At 41.1% G+C, this 15,003-nt stretch overlaps 1 protein-coding gene across 1 annotated transcript in view; it reads right to left on the bottom strand.

The window, feature by feature from the left end:
* Positions 1-14,123, bottom strand: part of PDE8B (phosphodiesterase 8B) — a 65,528-nt gene extending 51,405 nt beyond the window's left edge. The window contains exon 1 of the mRNA XM_063295552.1: positions 13,721-14,123. Within this exon, the coding sequence (XP_063151622.1) occupies positions 13,721-14,029 (309 nt within the window). The 5' untranslated portion in view covers positions 14,030-14,123. The remainder of the gene's footprint in view (positions 1-13,720) is intronic.
* Positions 14,124-15,003: the final 880 nt, after the last annotated feature.

The raw sequence follows: 15,003 nt of genomic DNA, 5'->3' as shown, positions 1-15,003 counted from the left end.
CCCAAAGCCTCCTTAGAAACAGGCAAAGAATGCTGGCACAAAATTGTTAGCAATTTAAGCCAAACCCTGAAATAGCAGGCTCTCTCTGTAAGACAGTTTTAATGGAACTAATATGCTTTTTTTGATACATGGAATGAAATGACAGAAAAAAATAACATAATGATAGGGCTGCAGTATTCAACTAAAACAAGATGTAAAACTTACTAGAAATGCATTATTATAATAATACCTAGACCTATTATGGTGAAATAAGTTGCTAATATGACTGAATTTGTGTTTTTTACTATAGGGACTAAAAAAACTCATTCTGAACACAATTTGTGTATTTCCTTGGGTAAAACAGTAGGCTATAATGAACACATGTTATCATCTCCTGTGAAAGAAACCCCCCCCATCATTACTGATTTATATATGTCAAATCTAAATGCATACAAATCCAAACGGCACAAACAAATTTGGAAAAAAATTAACTTATTGTTGAACTTACTGCTTATTTCCTCTGACATTTCTGATCTGATCCTTTTAATTTTATCCCCTAATCCTTTATCTGATTATCTTACTGAAGGTAAAGATAATGACACCCTTGAGTTTAGTTCAGCTGCTGGTAAGCACAGGGAGACATCTGTGCAATTTTCCTAGCAACATTATAGAAGCAGTTTGCCTTTCCCTTCTGGGAGGGAAGATTTTTTAAATTATTTCCCAATCTAGTTTACAGTACATGAAATTCCCTGATGGTCTCCTATCCAAGTATTAAATTAATCCCACACTTCTTATCTTCTGTAATAAATGGGCAGGAAAGGACCAAGAAACTCTAACTAGTTTGTTAACTAAGTAATATGTTAGCATTTGATATTTGAGCTATTTGAGTTGCTCTTTAAGTTTTACTGTCTCTGGTGTTTATGTTCTGTGTACCTGCTAGGTTTTTATACAACTTCGGCCATCTTTACAGCAAAGCTCCTCTAATGTAGGGACAGATCAACCTCCCCTTGTGTCTGCCCAGAGTCTGCCCTTTATAGTTTTCTATGGGAGATTCTTTTAAACTGCTGAGCTCAGCCCTGTTGCTACATCTTCCACATCCAGATATGGTTGGATAGGTGCTGAGACAATTACCTTGCTGCTCTGGCAAAATATCCATCCTATCTGATGGGAGCAAGTTTGGAGACTGCAAGTCAAATAATTTTTTTTTCTGTTGTTTCTATGGAAAGCAACAACGGAACAACGGACTGGTTTAAGATTGGGAAAGGAGTACGGCAGGGCTGTATACTCTCAACCTACCTATTCAACTTGTATGCAGAACACATCATGCGACAAGCTGGGCTTGAGGAATCCAAGGCTGGAGTTAAAATCTCTGGAAGAAACATTAACAATCTCAGATATGCAGATGATACCACTCTGATGGCTGAAAGTGAAGAGGAACTGAGGAGCCTTATGATGAAGGTGAAAGAAGAAAGTGCAAAAGCTGGCTTGCAGCTAAACCTCAAAAAAACCAAGATTATGGCAACCAGCTTGATTGATAACTGGCAAATAGAGGGAGAAAATGTAGAAGCAGTGAAAGACTTTGTATTTCTAGGTGTGAAGATTACCGCAGATGCTGACTGCAGTCAGGAAATCAGAAGACGCTTAATCCTTGGGAGAAGAGCAATGACAAATCTCGATAAAATAGTTAAGAGCAGAGACATCACACTGACAACAAAGGCCCGCATAGTTAAAGCAATGGTGTTCCCTGTAGTAACATATGGCTGCGAGAGCTGGACCATAAGGAAGGCTGAGAGAAGGAAGATCGATGCTTTTGAACTGTGGTGTTGGAGGAAAATTCTGAGAGTGCCTTGGACTGCCAGAAGATCAAACCAGTCCATCCTCCAGGAAATAAAGCCAGACTGCTCACTTGAGGGAATGATATTAAAGGCCAAACTGAAATATTTTGGCCACATAATGAGAAGACAGGACACCCTGGAGAAGATGCTGATGCTAGGGAGAGTGGAAGGCAAAAGGAATTGGGGCCAACCAAGGGCAAGATGGATGGATGATATTCTAGAGGTGACGGACTCGTCCCTGGGGGAGCTGGGGGTGTTGACGACCGACAGGAAGCTCTGGCGTGGGCTGGTCCATGAAGTCACGAAGAGTCGGAAGCGACTAAACGAATAAACAACAACATGGAAAGCAAATTTTTCTGAAATTCTTCCATATTACCCTGGCTATAGTTTCTAGTCTTTTATTTGCATTTAGCTTATCCCCATATTAAAAATTGTCCTAAGAAAGTAAATTACATTTCCAGTCCTGCTGAACATTTTCTTTATGTCCAAAATGAGAATTAAGCAATTTTAATAGACAATTAATATTTATATGATAAATAAGTTAATATTAACCTAGAAGTAATTTCCTTATTATTCAGGTATCCTACTGCATATAACAGTTAATTACAACTGTTCCTTTTCCATGAGAAATTATTATAGAACCACATCAAATACAAACACTAATAGCCAGATGCAATCAAAATTAAGTAAGCTTAACTTCCTTTTATTTTCAACCAGAAACTTCAGCTATATGCTGAATTTGCCTAGTGAAATAAAAGGGCATTTAAAGTGCTTAACTTTGCTTAATTTATACCCTATAGATATAATCTGTTTTTCACTCATAGACCTCTAGTCCTTTAATAATTATTAGTTCGTTACTACTAGTTTGCTGCAGTTATGCATTTTCCATTAATTTGTATTAATATCAGGGTTGTATTCTTACAACTCTAATCTTCATATTTTATGCATAATGTCAGAGTTTGATAGAATGAGCAGTCCATACATGCATTAGGAAAGAAATATGGAAAATTATCTTTCTGTAGTATAAGTGTAATAATTAGCAGTAATATGGGAAACAAATTTAAATGAGTGTAGTAGAATGTGTTAACAATGTATCCTTTCAGCTATTTTTTCATTATTGCATTATAATTCTGTGCAATAATTGTAATCCTTTGTTAGAACAAAGCCATCTAAAACCATTTTAGTAAAATTATAGTTTTAAAGGGTTTAGAAATTATGTCCATGATTTCCCAAGCTATAAAGAAGCATAAATCTGTCCTGGGTAGAGTATAAAATGGATTTTACTGTGCCAAGTTAGAGAGGGTTCAGAGGAAGGCAACAAAGATGATACAGAGACTTGACATGCCTTGTGAACCCAAACTGAAGGATCTTGGGATGTTTGGTCTGGAGAAAAGACGACTATGGAGAAATATGATAGCTGCATCCAGGTACATAAAGGGAAGCTATACAGAAGATAGTCAAGGACTATTTTCCATGGCCAGAGAAACTGAGACCAGAAATAAAGGGTATAAGTTGCAGCTATCTAAATTTCAGTAAAATGTAAGGAAAAACTTCCTGACAGTAAGATCTGTACAACAATGGAACAGTCTGCCTAAAGAGATTGTGACTTCTTCATTTCTGGAGGTTTTAAGAAGAGCCTAGGCAGCCATCTATTAAGAATGGTGTAATTGGTTTTTCTGCACATTGGATTAAATGACCCTTGTACTTCTTGCAGCTCTCCACTTCTGTGATTCTATAATCTGGAAAGAGGGGAGAGAATAATCATCAGTCCTTATGTCTGTTTCTCAACCTTGGCGATTTTAAGTTGTGTGGACTTCAACTCCCAGAATTCCCCAGACAGCATGGCTAGCTATAGAATTCTGGGAGTTGAAGTCCATACATCTTAAAGTTGCCAAGATTGAGAAACACTGCCTTATGTTGTAAGTCTGGTCTGAGTATATCTGGACTTCTAACTGGATAATAAGTTAATTTACCTTGAACTCTACGCAACATTATTTTATTCTACAACCACACATTTTTCTATATTTCAATTCCTTCACCTAGTCACTTTAACATCTTCTATATTCCCAGTTGCATTAGTCACATTAGAAGAACTATATATCTCTCATCATAGCTACACTGTACCTTTTTCTCATTAGAAATGGAGGTATTCTACTCTTCATACTTTCTCTCAACATAATTTTCTAAAACCAACCCCTATGGCTGTTGGAGCTAGAAACCAAGGTACAGTTGTCTTTCTGATAGAGTGATTGTTTAAAATCTGGAATTTACGTTTGTGAGTGCATTAAGCCTATTAGGGTCAAAAGAAGCAAAAGTTATATTCTAGTATAATGGCAGAAAAACAGAATAAGTTCAGTGGTCCAAATTCTAATCTTTGCATGGAAACATATTCCAAAGAATTTCAGAAGTCCTTTTAATATAAAACTACTTGCATATATTAGATTGGAGATGCAAGAGTTGTTCTTGCATTCTGGCTTCTTGTGACCTGATGTAAGAGAATGGATAATTCCTAAAACCCATTGTCCAGGGTTTCCCATTCTTCCAAGATTCTTCCTTTTTTTCATATTATTCATGATATAACTAGGACATTGATGGGAACAAGAATCCCATTTCTTGAAATGGGTTCTCTAGGTTGGACTGCAACTCCCTTTGGCCATGATGTAAGAATTCTGAGGCAAGTTGAGGATGATTATCCTGAAGAAAGAGACAAGAAATGCAGGCATTTGAATGTAGCTGGTGGGAAAAGGTTCTGTGGCTAAGAAGGATGTCACATTTTGTATGGCACTGTATCTCACAGATCTGTTCGCTGTGGTTAAGGTGTAAACGTAAGTGGAATAATTCATTCAGAATTGACTGGAGTTGACAGGCAACCACACGTTCAAATCTATTTTCTGTATTTACTAGTCTCCCTATCTGTAGTTCCTACTGCAAAATGTTGCTGTATGGAATGCTCCTATTCACTGTTGTTGTTTTAATTTGGGTACAGTGGTATTCATACAGTGTTGACTAGAGATTATTAACACTCTAATAATTTAAACCTTTAAAGATTAAAAGAAAAAGAAGTTTATATTAGTATTAACTATGATTTCTGAAATGTTAATATTGATAAGCCTAAGGTTATTTAACAGCCTCATGGGGTGCAGAGTGGTAGGCGGCAGTATTGCAACCGAAACTCTCCCCACGACCCGAGTTTGATCCCAGCAGAAGCTGGATTCTCTCTTGGGTAGCCGGCTCAGGTCAACTCAGCCTTCCATCCTTCCGAGGTCGGTAGAATGAGCACCCAGCTTGCTGGGGAAGGTGACGACTAGGGAAGGCATGGCAAAGCACCCCGCTATAATCTGCCAAGAAAATGTCGCGAAAGCGGCGTCCCCCCAAAGGGTCAGACGTGACTCGGTGCTTGCACAGGGGACCTTTTGCCTTTCACCAAGGTTGTTTAAATTTTACATCTAAAGCTAAATGTGGCATTAAGAGACAATTGCAAAATACAGTACATTAAATAATTTGTTATATAATAAAGGTTTCTATCTTAAGCTTAATACGAAGGTCTCCACTATATTGTCACTTACTATTGTTTGTGCGTATTAAAAGAAAAAAAGGAAAGGAAACAAAAACAAATAAACAACAACAAAAAGAAAAAGTGTTTAAAAAGACCATTTGGTTCCTAACTTTGCCCTTTTTGTTCCTCTACCAATTTGCAGTGTTTATAAGCATTCAGGCCCCCTTAGAAACCACACTCCACTGTAAGCATTCGTATGTGCCGTGCTGTGTAATACATTGTATACATGGGAACCTTTGTTGCTTGAATTGGGTTGAACTTCTGTTGGGAATATAGGCTGATCATTTTCCCATTGCTGTATATTCTCCAGGTTCAAGTTCCGGATCAGATATTGTTGGAACTGTATCTCTCACTGTCCTGATCAGTTAGTCATGCCTTCCTCTATAACCCTCCATCCCATTCTCGTTTCCAATCTAATTTTCCATTTCACAATGCTCAAAATTCTACCTCCCTAGCCAAAGGATACATTCTGCACTCACTGACTGTTTTGGGATCCTCCTCTTTAAGGTTTTCTGGTTCTGCAAAATTTGAAGTTTCCCTCTTCATGTGTAAATGATACTGCTTTGGTGAGAGGTAACCAAAGAATTGGAGGCTTCCATCAAAAGGATAAAAACAGGATTGATTGATTGATTGATTGATTGATTGCAATTTTGAGGCCAACTGACTGGCTGGCTTACAAATAAAAGAAAAGAAACAGTACCTTAAAATGGCCAGTCAAAAGCACACAACTAAGCAACTCCACAACTATCCTATTCCAAGGCCTGGGAGCAAAGCGAGGTTATTGGTACTTTTCAGGATTGCATCAGGGAGGGAGCCACACAAATCTCTGGGGGGATCATTCCAGAGGGCAGGTGCTACAACTGGGAAGGGGCAACTCCTGGGTCCCATAAGATGACACGGTTTGATGGACAGGTCCCAGAGGGCACCCACACTGCTTGATCACGCAGCATTGTGCTTTCCCAATGCAACATCTGCCCCTTTCATACAACCAGGCAGTGTCACAATGCACATAAGAAAGGGCAGAGCTTACATTGCAATAGTACAGTGCTGCTGTCGTTATTTGCCCCCCTTAACTGTCCCTGTAGATGCTTCTGGTTTGGGCTTCATGATGAAGCATATTCACCTCTAATTTGTGGATACAGAGGAGACAAATTGGCCCTTACACTAAACGCTGCAGTGCAGAGAGCTTCAATTCAGTGCTTCTCCTTACTGACTCCAGTCTCTCCCCTTTTTTTGTGCATGTGGGAAAGGTGCTTCATTTGGGGGATATAGATGACATATGGGGCTACACTGGATTTTCTCATTTTTGTATATGGGCAACTCCTATACCTATTCCTGGACAAGGTGTAAAATTAACTATCAGTGAGTACCAGGAAATTGTCTGTGAAAACAATGTGTTATTTTATTCTACCTTTTTAACATTTAAACATCTATGTCAATAAATGCATGTACCTCCTACCTGGTGGGATGCAGGCATCAGTATGTTGGTTTATACCAGTTAGAGATCCTAGCTGGCATAAAATAGCATAAGCATGTCTGGAGTGAAAAAGGGTTTTGGCTGCACTTGTGCCAATAATGGTACAGTACTGGGAAAGCTGCATGTGACATGGGTATGATTAAGTGTGGTACCCTAGCCTACCCTTTCTGAATTCTACTAAAAAGTCTTTGATCAAGCAACCTGAATCCCTCTCATTCTCAGACATACCTCTAATAGGTGCCCTCAACTATTCTAGCCCAGTAGTTGGCAGAATTAAATCCCTTCCAATAATCACAATGGTAGAAGGAAAAAAAATGGATAGGAAAATTACCCCCACAAATGCACACACACCTGCCTGTAGCAAACTAGATGTTTTTGGATTTGATGATAGATTTTCTCCTCCTACCTCTTTAGGATGGTTATTTAAGCCTTAACATGTATGTTTATTTCAAAACATGAAGCAGTAATTATGTGTTTGTCTCCTGAGAGAGAACCAAGTGACCAAATAATTATTCTGTTTCTAGAGAAAGAAAACCTAGAAACTTTCTCCATTAGAGCCTCCCCCCACCCCAAGTTGGTATATTCCAGATCTGCTGGATTACTACTCCCATTATCCCAAGTCAGCATCACCAATGGAACTGTAGTCCAGTCCACAGAAGGGGCAACAACTCATGGATGGATGCTTTAAGTTATTTCATACCATGAACAGAACTGACATGAAAGCAGATGAGCCTCTGATTTTTACAAACAGTCAAATGTTTGATTATCTTCCACATGTTCTCCACAACAGAACAAGGAATGAGCACTTAATTTTCTTTCTTCAAAATTAGGAAAACCTCACAGCAGGTGCACTAGATCTCTATTGCCTCAATGCTTTTCTCTACCTTTTTTCACTCTGCTTCATTAAAGAATAGATACAACAAAATGCACATAGCTCTTTAAAAAATAGAACTGTTCAGGATATGCTTTCATCTAGACCTAGCGCATTTACTTAGAAATTAAATTCAGTTTGTTCAAAAGATCATGAGAAACCTAAACACAGGACAGGAAGCCACAGTCCAGATGGAACATGGAGAAAATGGACAGACTCCAGTTAGCAAAGGACTAAGACAAAGCTGTATACTGTACTCTCTCCTTATTTATTCAATCTATATGTTGAATACAGTATATATTGAAGGAGACTGGATTGGGAGATGATGTGTGTGGGTTTAAAATTGGAGGATGAAATATCAATAATACCTGCACTATGCTGATGATGTTAGTTTGATAGCTGAAAATGCAAATGATCTGCAAGCTCTAGTAATGAAAATCAAGGGGCACAGTGAAATAAAAATGGGACTAAGATTAAATATAAAGAAAACCAAACTAATGACAACAGACATAGCAACCAGCTTTACAATTGACAATGAAGATATATACAGTACACACCAAAATCAATTTATCAAAAAAGGTAAATAGTAGATAGCTTTTGTGTTTTAGGATTGACTACCAATAGTAAAGGAACCAGCAGAAATATGCCACAGATTAGCACTTGGTAGGGTATAAATGAAGGTCTTGGAAAAGATATTCAGATATCATGGTATGTCTATGCCTGCAAAGAGCAGAATTGTGCAGGCAATGGTTTTCCCTGTGATATTCTATGGAAACAAAAGTTGGATTTTGGCAACTCACAATAGAAAGAGTATTGACCCTTTTGAACTTTTGAGCTGGAGAAGATTCCTGTGAATTCCTGTGAATACATGGATAGCCAAGAAAACAAAAGGATCATGGAACAAATCAATCCAGAGTTCTCACTTGAAGCACAAATGACTAGGCTCAGATTATCCTATTTTGAATGCATTATGCTAAGACCTAGCTCTCAAGAGAAGTCTGTAATGTTGGGAAAGGGGGAAGGAAAGAGAAGATGATAACCAGCAGCAAGATGGATGGATTCAATTACAGTGGTAATGAATTCCCCCACTGGGAGACCTGAAGGGTCAAGCTGGGGACAGATAAACCTGGAGAATGCCATCTTTTGCTATCAATGCGGATACTTTTGTGTCTTGAAAAATTATACCACGATATTCAGTACATCTACAGTTTTATAGCCTTATTATTATAAAGTCTCATTTGGTATTTCTGATATACACACATACACAGAGACACATACATACATACATACATACATATATACACAGTACACACCAAAATCAGTTTATCAAAAAAGGTAACCGCAATACAATACAATACAATACAATACAATACAATGGCACAATAAAATAAACACTGTAGAAAAGCAAGCTAAAGTCATAATACATTACTGTATTACAATTAGCATTATTACATTATTGTAATTTCAATTGTCAATGAAAGTATTGCATAGTTCAAGGCTAAAGAATCTCAATAATTCCTTCCCTCTTTTAGAGAAGTAACATTGTCCAGCATACAATACCTTTGTACTTAGAAACTTGGCTGCAGTGAAAGGGTAGTGCAATCCCAGGAGCATCACTTTTGCACCGAAAGCCTTAGCTCTTCCATAAACCCTAATTATAGTTATGGGGAGAGGGTGCCTGGTAGGCAGTATTAATTAATCCAGTCTAAATTTGCAAGGAAGATGGCTTATTTGCCTGCTCTTCTGGAAGTGGTTTCAAAAAAATTCACATCATTCTGAATATGAGTGCAATGTGTAAGTTTAATTTTGTAAGAGTCTTAGACCTGGATATTGAATACTGCCATGCACGCACTCCCTTTGGGTGGTTGTAATGCACTGAGCCAGCATATTCAAACTGCTAAATGTTTCACTTATTTTTCTTCCCTTTTTCAGCTGTCATTTGCAAAGTATAATTTTGAGTCCTCTTCAATATTAAAAAGAAAAACAAAGAAGTAACCTTCACTCTGCAAAGAACTATTAACCAGACTTATAAATCCTTTAAGAAATTTCTTTTACTGTATCAAATTATCTCATTTTAGTTGTGATGCTATTATAGAAGAGGAAACATTAGCATAAAATGGCATGTTCTTCTTGGTTCATCTTAGATTACAATAAAGCAAGGCCAATTTTCAGACTGCTTTTTACCCAACTGTATTGCTATATAAATGACTTTAATATAAGAACAGAAGGGAAAAAATTGTCCTCCTTTCCCCTCAAAAAGAGTACATTCCTAATTTAAGTTATATAACTGATGGCTGGGTATATTCACAATGAAAGTAACTGACAGCTATTAAATCCTAAATTTCACAGAAAGTCCTCTGCATTATCTTGAAAGCAAAATGCGCTGTGTAAAGCAGTGGTTGGTAATCTTCAGTATCCCAAATCTCCTTTTTTATTTTTTGAGGCTTCCATAGCTCCCTCTGAGAACTATTGCTTGAAATCAGTGGTATGACCTTCCCACAAGTGATTCTCCAAAATCCCAGGAAGAGAACATAACAAGTGCATCTATAACACAGTACATTTGGCTCCATTGCCCTGTCCACTCTTATTCTGTGGTACTCTTGGCCATCAGATGTTACCCACTAACCCAGTAGATAAAATTGGGAGAAACGTTAATACTGTTTGTGGAACTGGCTAGTAGAATCCCATCCACTTTTGAGGGTTATGCACCCATTTAGCACAACATTAATTTGTCCTGCCTGTAAAAGATGGGTTTATATTAAACTATAGCTAAACAGGAATAATAAATCACTATAATGTGCCTGTGCTGGCTAAGGCTGGTGGCATTCTCTGTGATTGACAGGGCTGTACCCAGATAGTACCATATTTCAACATAATTATGGATTGACTTGTAGGAACCTCACAGAAGACAGATGGCACTGAACTTGCAAATGTAAACTATGAGATTACTGTCTCCTTACAAAGTGACCCATCTCTAAGTATGGAGAGAGATGAGAAAAACACAGAATATGAAGGGGAGATGTTTGCATTTTGTTATTCTTTTTAAAAGAAGTGCAACACTTTTCCTTTGAACTTCTGCAGAATGTGGTAGTTGAGGGGAAAAAAATAATAAATTTTATCAGAAGAATAAGGCAAGTTGCAACTTGATATTTCTACTTTGCAAAGCATTTGAGTTTGCATCCATCTAATCAGTGCTTTTATGCTTAGTTGCACTGCACTGGAATATATATGCTTTCATACTTATCTGTAGCAGAATACAAGGAGTTCTTACCAGTGGTGGACCATATGCTTTCATCCACTCACTTGCCACAGTGGGAAAATATGCAGATACAGTTCTGTGCATTAGGTTGCAACATTATTAACTAGATTTAGATGGTTTCCATTTATGTATGTATGTATGTATGTATGTGTGTGTGTGTGTATGTATGTATGTATATGTGTGTGTGTGTGTGTGTATGTATGTGTGTATGTGTGTATGTATGTATGTATGTATGTGTATGTATATATATATATATATATATATATATATATATATATATATAAAAAGCCCTTGTTAAAAAAAATGAACAGATGGGTTGCTTGGGAGAGAATTCTATAGGGAATCAATGCAAAGAAATTTCCTAAGTCAACAATACAGATAGGCAATCGTTTGGTACCTGAGAAGCACACTATTTCTCCCCCCACCCTGCTCTACCCTCCTCCCCCACCCCCCGGTAGCTAAGTGCAGGCTATTATTTTATGTGGTCACTAAACAGGCAGAGCCAGAATTATTTTTGCGTATTCTTTTCCAGGAAGAAGGGAATCTAATGTTTCTGCTTATCTGAAACTTATCAGACCAGCTTTTTATCCATGCTGCCATTATTTGAACATTTATTGCCAAACTTTAGTGCTGCATGGCCAGTGGATTCTAGGGCTGTGAAAGGTCTGGAGATCACATGTAATCTCTGAGCTCACAGGTTGCCTCTCTCAATCAGGAGCTGCCCTAGCTGGACCTTAACCTGCCCTTTACCAAGGACAGTCTTGGGCTGACCTCACAGAAATTAGGTTTGTTGCATATAATCTTATCTCCTGCACATTGGGATTAGTGTTTAAAAATATATACTAATTCTACTCAGTAAAGGTACCAAAATATTGTAGAAAAGTAGTTTTGAGCACCTCCAAATTTCCATCCCCATATTCATTTTATATTTGGTTCATAGGTATGTCTATCGGTCAGGTAGCTTATTCCAGTCTTCAGTATATCTTTTAAGGACCATCTAATGCAGCATTTCTCAACCTTGGCCACTTGAAGATGTGTGGACTTCAACTCCCAGAATTCCCTAGCCAGCCATGAATTCTGGGAGTCGAAGTCCACACATCTTCAAGTGGCCAAGGTTGAGAAATGCTGATCTAGAATATTTAAAGGGTGCGAGGAGTTAGATACATATTATCCTTCATCCCCACACAAACTTAAATGTGTTCATGTAGTCTCTATAGTTGTTAAGAAAATAACATAGACTTGTCCATGTGGTCACCAGGAGTAGAGGGAGATTCAAGGGAGATTTTACTTTGTGCTTTCATATGGTGGTTCTGTTTTAACTCATATTCCACAATAGCATATGTACATTAAGATAAAGACACATTTGGGATACCTTCTTGTGGATAAAGCATATGGATTGATAAAGGTAAATACACTGAAGTTTCCAGGATGCACAGAACTTTAACTCTGAATTTCAACATTATTGTCACCTGCCAATGTACAGGAGAGTACATTGGCCAATGTACTTGTACCTGACCAGACAGGAAAAACGTGGAGAAGAAGAAAGCCATTGGATGCCATGGCAACTGTGGCATCCCATGTGCATCTGCAGCAGCATTTCTGCTCTTCAGCTCCATGCTCCCTCCCCTATCACCTCCCGTGGAACATAGGAGGCTCTGCCCTGACAGCCAAAGCAGCATCATGTGGGAGGCCAAACACAGAACTGCTATTGACACTGCCTTTTCTTTAGTCCCCTTGTCTCTTTGTGGCTCTCAATGCTCATCTCCTGGGAAACAGAGGAAGAGGCTGCACTAATCAGCCCAAAGAGAGTTTCAAGTCAGCTGGCTCAACTCACTTCATGTGAAACTTGCTTCCTATAAACGGTGTTCCTTCTTAGGACTCAAGCAGCTTTTAAACCAGCCTTTCCCCAGGTGATGCCAGATGTGTTGGATCTTGAGTCCACGTTGGAAACAAAAGCTGTAGCTGAACACAATTGGAGAAACTTAGATGGGGAGAAACTGGACTAAGTTATGAAAGGGAGAATGGTGGTGAACTTGGCAGACACCCACAGAGTGAGCCTCTAGTGCAGTGTTTCTCAACCTTGGCAACTTTCAGATGTGTGGACTTCAACTTCCAGAATTCCCCAGTCAGCCATGGAATTTCCCCATGCTGGCTGGGGAATTCTGGGGGTTGAAGTCCACACATCTGAAACTTGCCAAGATTGAGAAACACTGCACTAGTGAACGCACCTGGCTTGGCTGGTTATCCCAAATGGGTGACTCCTGACTAGGAGCTAATGAGTACTGGAGAGGTAATGTGGGGGAAAGGTTTGCCTAAGCAAAGTTTTTATTCTGGGGAATAAAAGTCCCATTGAGATAACTATTTTGACCACACGGCCAGGTGTTAGTTAGAAATCTCTATTACCATAACTTCTTCAAAGGGCCACTGTTGCCCTGAAAGGATGGTCTCTGGTGGTGGAAGGGCAGAAAAGCTCTTCCTTTACTTCATCATGTGGTTCTTCCTCTGCAACCCAATCTCCTGTCCTTCTGGCCTTCCCCTCCTGGTGCCCTCCTAATGTGTTGAACTGCCACTTCCACTATCCCCATGACAGTCACAGACCTACACCCTTCATATCAGGGAAGGATGATGATAGTTGCAGGGAGTCTGGTGCTACACCTCTGGAGGGAACCAGGTTGAGGGAGGCACTCCCCACTGCCAGCCACTGGAAGAGATCTGGGTAGCGCCCAGCAGCTACAGCCCTTACCTTGACGCTAGACTGGCTTGTCTGGGTCTCCGCCTCGACGCCACAGCAGTGGGGGGCCCCGCTCCTGCCGACCTCCCTGCGTGGGTAGGCCGGGCAGCTCGGCGGCGGCGGCGGCGGCGGCTGGTGGCTCTGGTAAGCGAGCACCGAAGGGATGGAGTCGGCCGCGTCAGTCTTGATGAAGAGCCCGTGCAAGGTGGCGGCCGTTCCCTGCGAGATGGTGGTGGTCTGATGCGGCGAGTTGGACTCGTCCGAGTCCCGGCAGTAGATCACGCCGCTCTGCGAGACGTGGATGCTGGGAGCGCAGCCCATCCCTCTGCCGCGCTGCCACTTCGCCGCCCTCGCACCGAGCAAGCCGGCGGGGCCACACGAAGCCGCCCTCGCAGCTCGCGAGCTCTGCGGGACGCCGAGCCGAGCCGGACCGGGGCGGCAGCTCAGCCCAGAGTGGGACCATCGGCCGTCGGCCTTGGGCGGCGGCGGCGGCGGCGGCGGCGATGATTGCCACTCGCCATCTCCTCTCCGTAGGCTTCCGTTGGCGACTTAGGGCGCAGGCAGCAGCTCTCTAGGGAGCCCCGTCGGTCCCCGCAGTGCTGACTTCCTGCGGCGAGGGCGCCCTGTCCTCCCCTGCTGACAGGCAGAGACGGGCAGTGCGAGTCCGCTGCGCTCCATCATCAGGGCATCCCTTCCCAGCCCGCGTCAGTGAGGAGGCGGAGGCGGCACCCAGAAGGCTCCCCTCCTGACGGAAATTTGGAGCACGACGGCCAGGGGCCCGGGGCTGCGCAGCCCAGCCAGCAGCCATCGCTCACCGTTACCCTCATTTCGCCTTCCGGAGTCGGACGGCGGCCTCTTGAAGGGCCACTTCGGCTTCCCCTTCTCTCTTCCACGGCCCCTTGTCCCCCAAATCCCGCGCTTCCTCCTATACGGGTCGCCTTCAGCAACGGATTGCGGCGCGTCAGGGTACCCCGCCGTCCGTTTCGGATGGGAATAAAGCAAAGGAAACGGCGGGCAAATTGAATGTTTCCGGAAAGAGAACGGGCCACGCTCCGGCCCCCGAGCCCAGAAGCAGTACGAGCAGCTCAGCCTATTGCCTTATAGATTCCGCTGCTAGGAGAGGAAGAATTTTCGCCCAAAATTATGGCGGGAGGCCAAAAATATTGCACTGGAACAGCAGCTGGCTGCCCAGTCAGCTACTTCACCCCACTGATGAAAACACACAGTTGCAGTATGAAGAACTGAAAAAGCGCCTTCTCACTTCCCTTGGACAAAATTTGTCCCCTTTCTCACTG

This window comes from Candoia aspera, chromosome 2 (assembly GCF_035149785.1).
Source record: "Candoia aspera isolate rCanAsp1 chromosome 2, rCanAsp1.hap2, whole genome shotgun sequence".
NCBI classification, from domain to species: domain Eukaryota; kingdom Metazoa; phylum Chordata; class Lepidosauria; order Squamata; family Boidae; genus Candoia; species Candoia aspera.
Note: the sequence above shows the minus strand (reverse complement) of the source record. Positions and strands in the feature narration are given on the sequence as shown.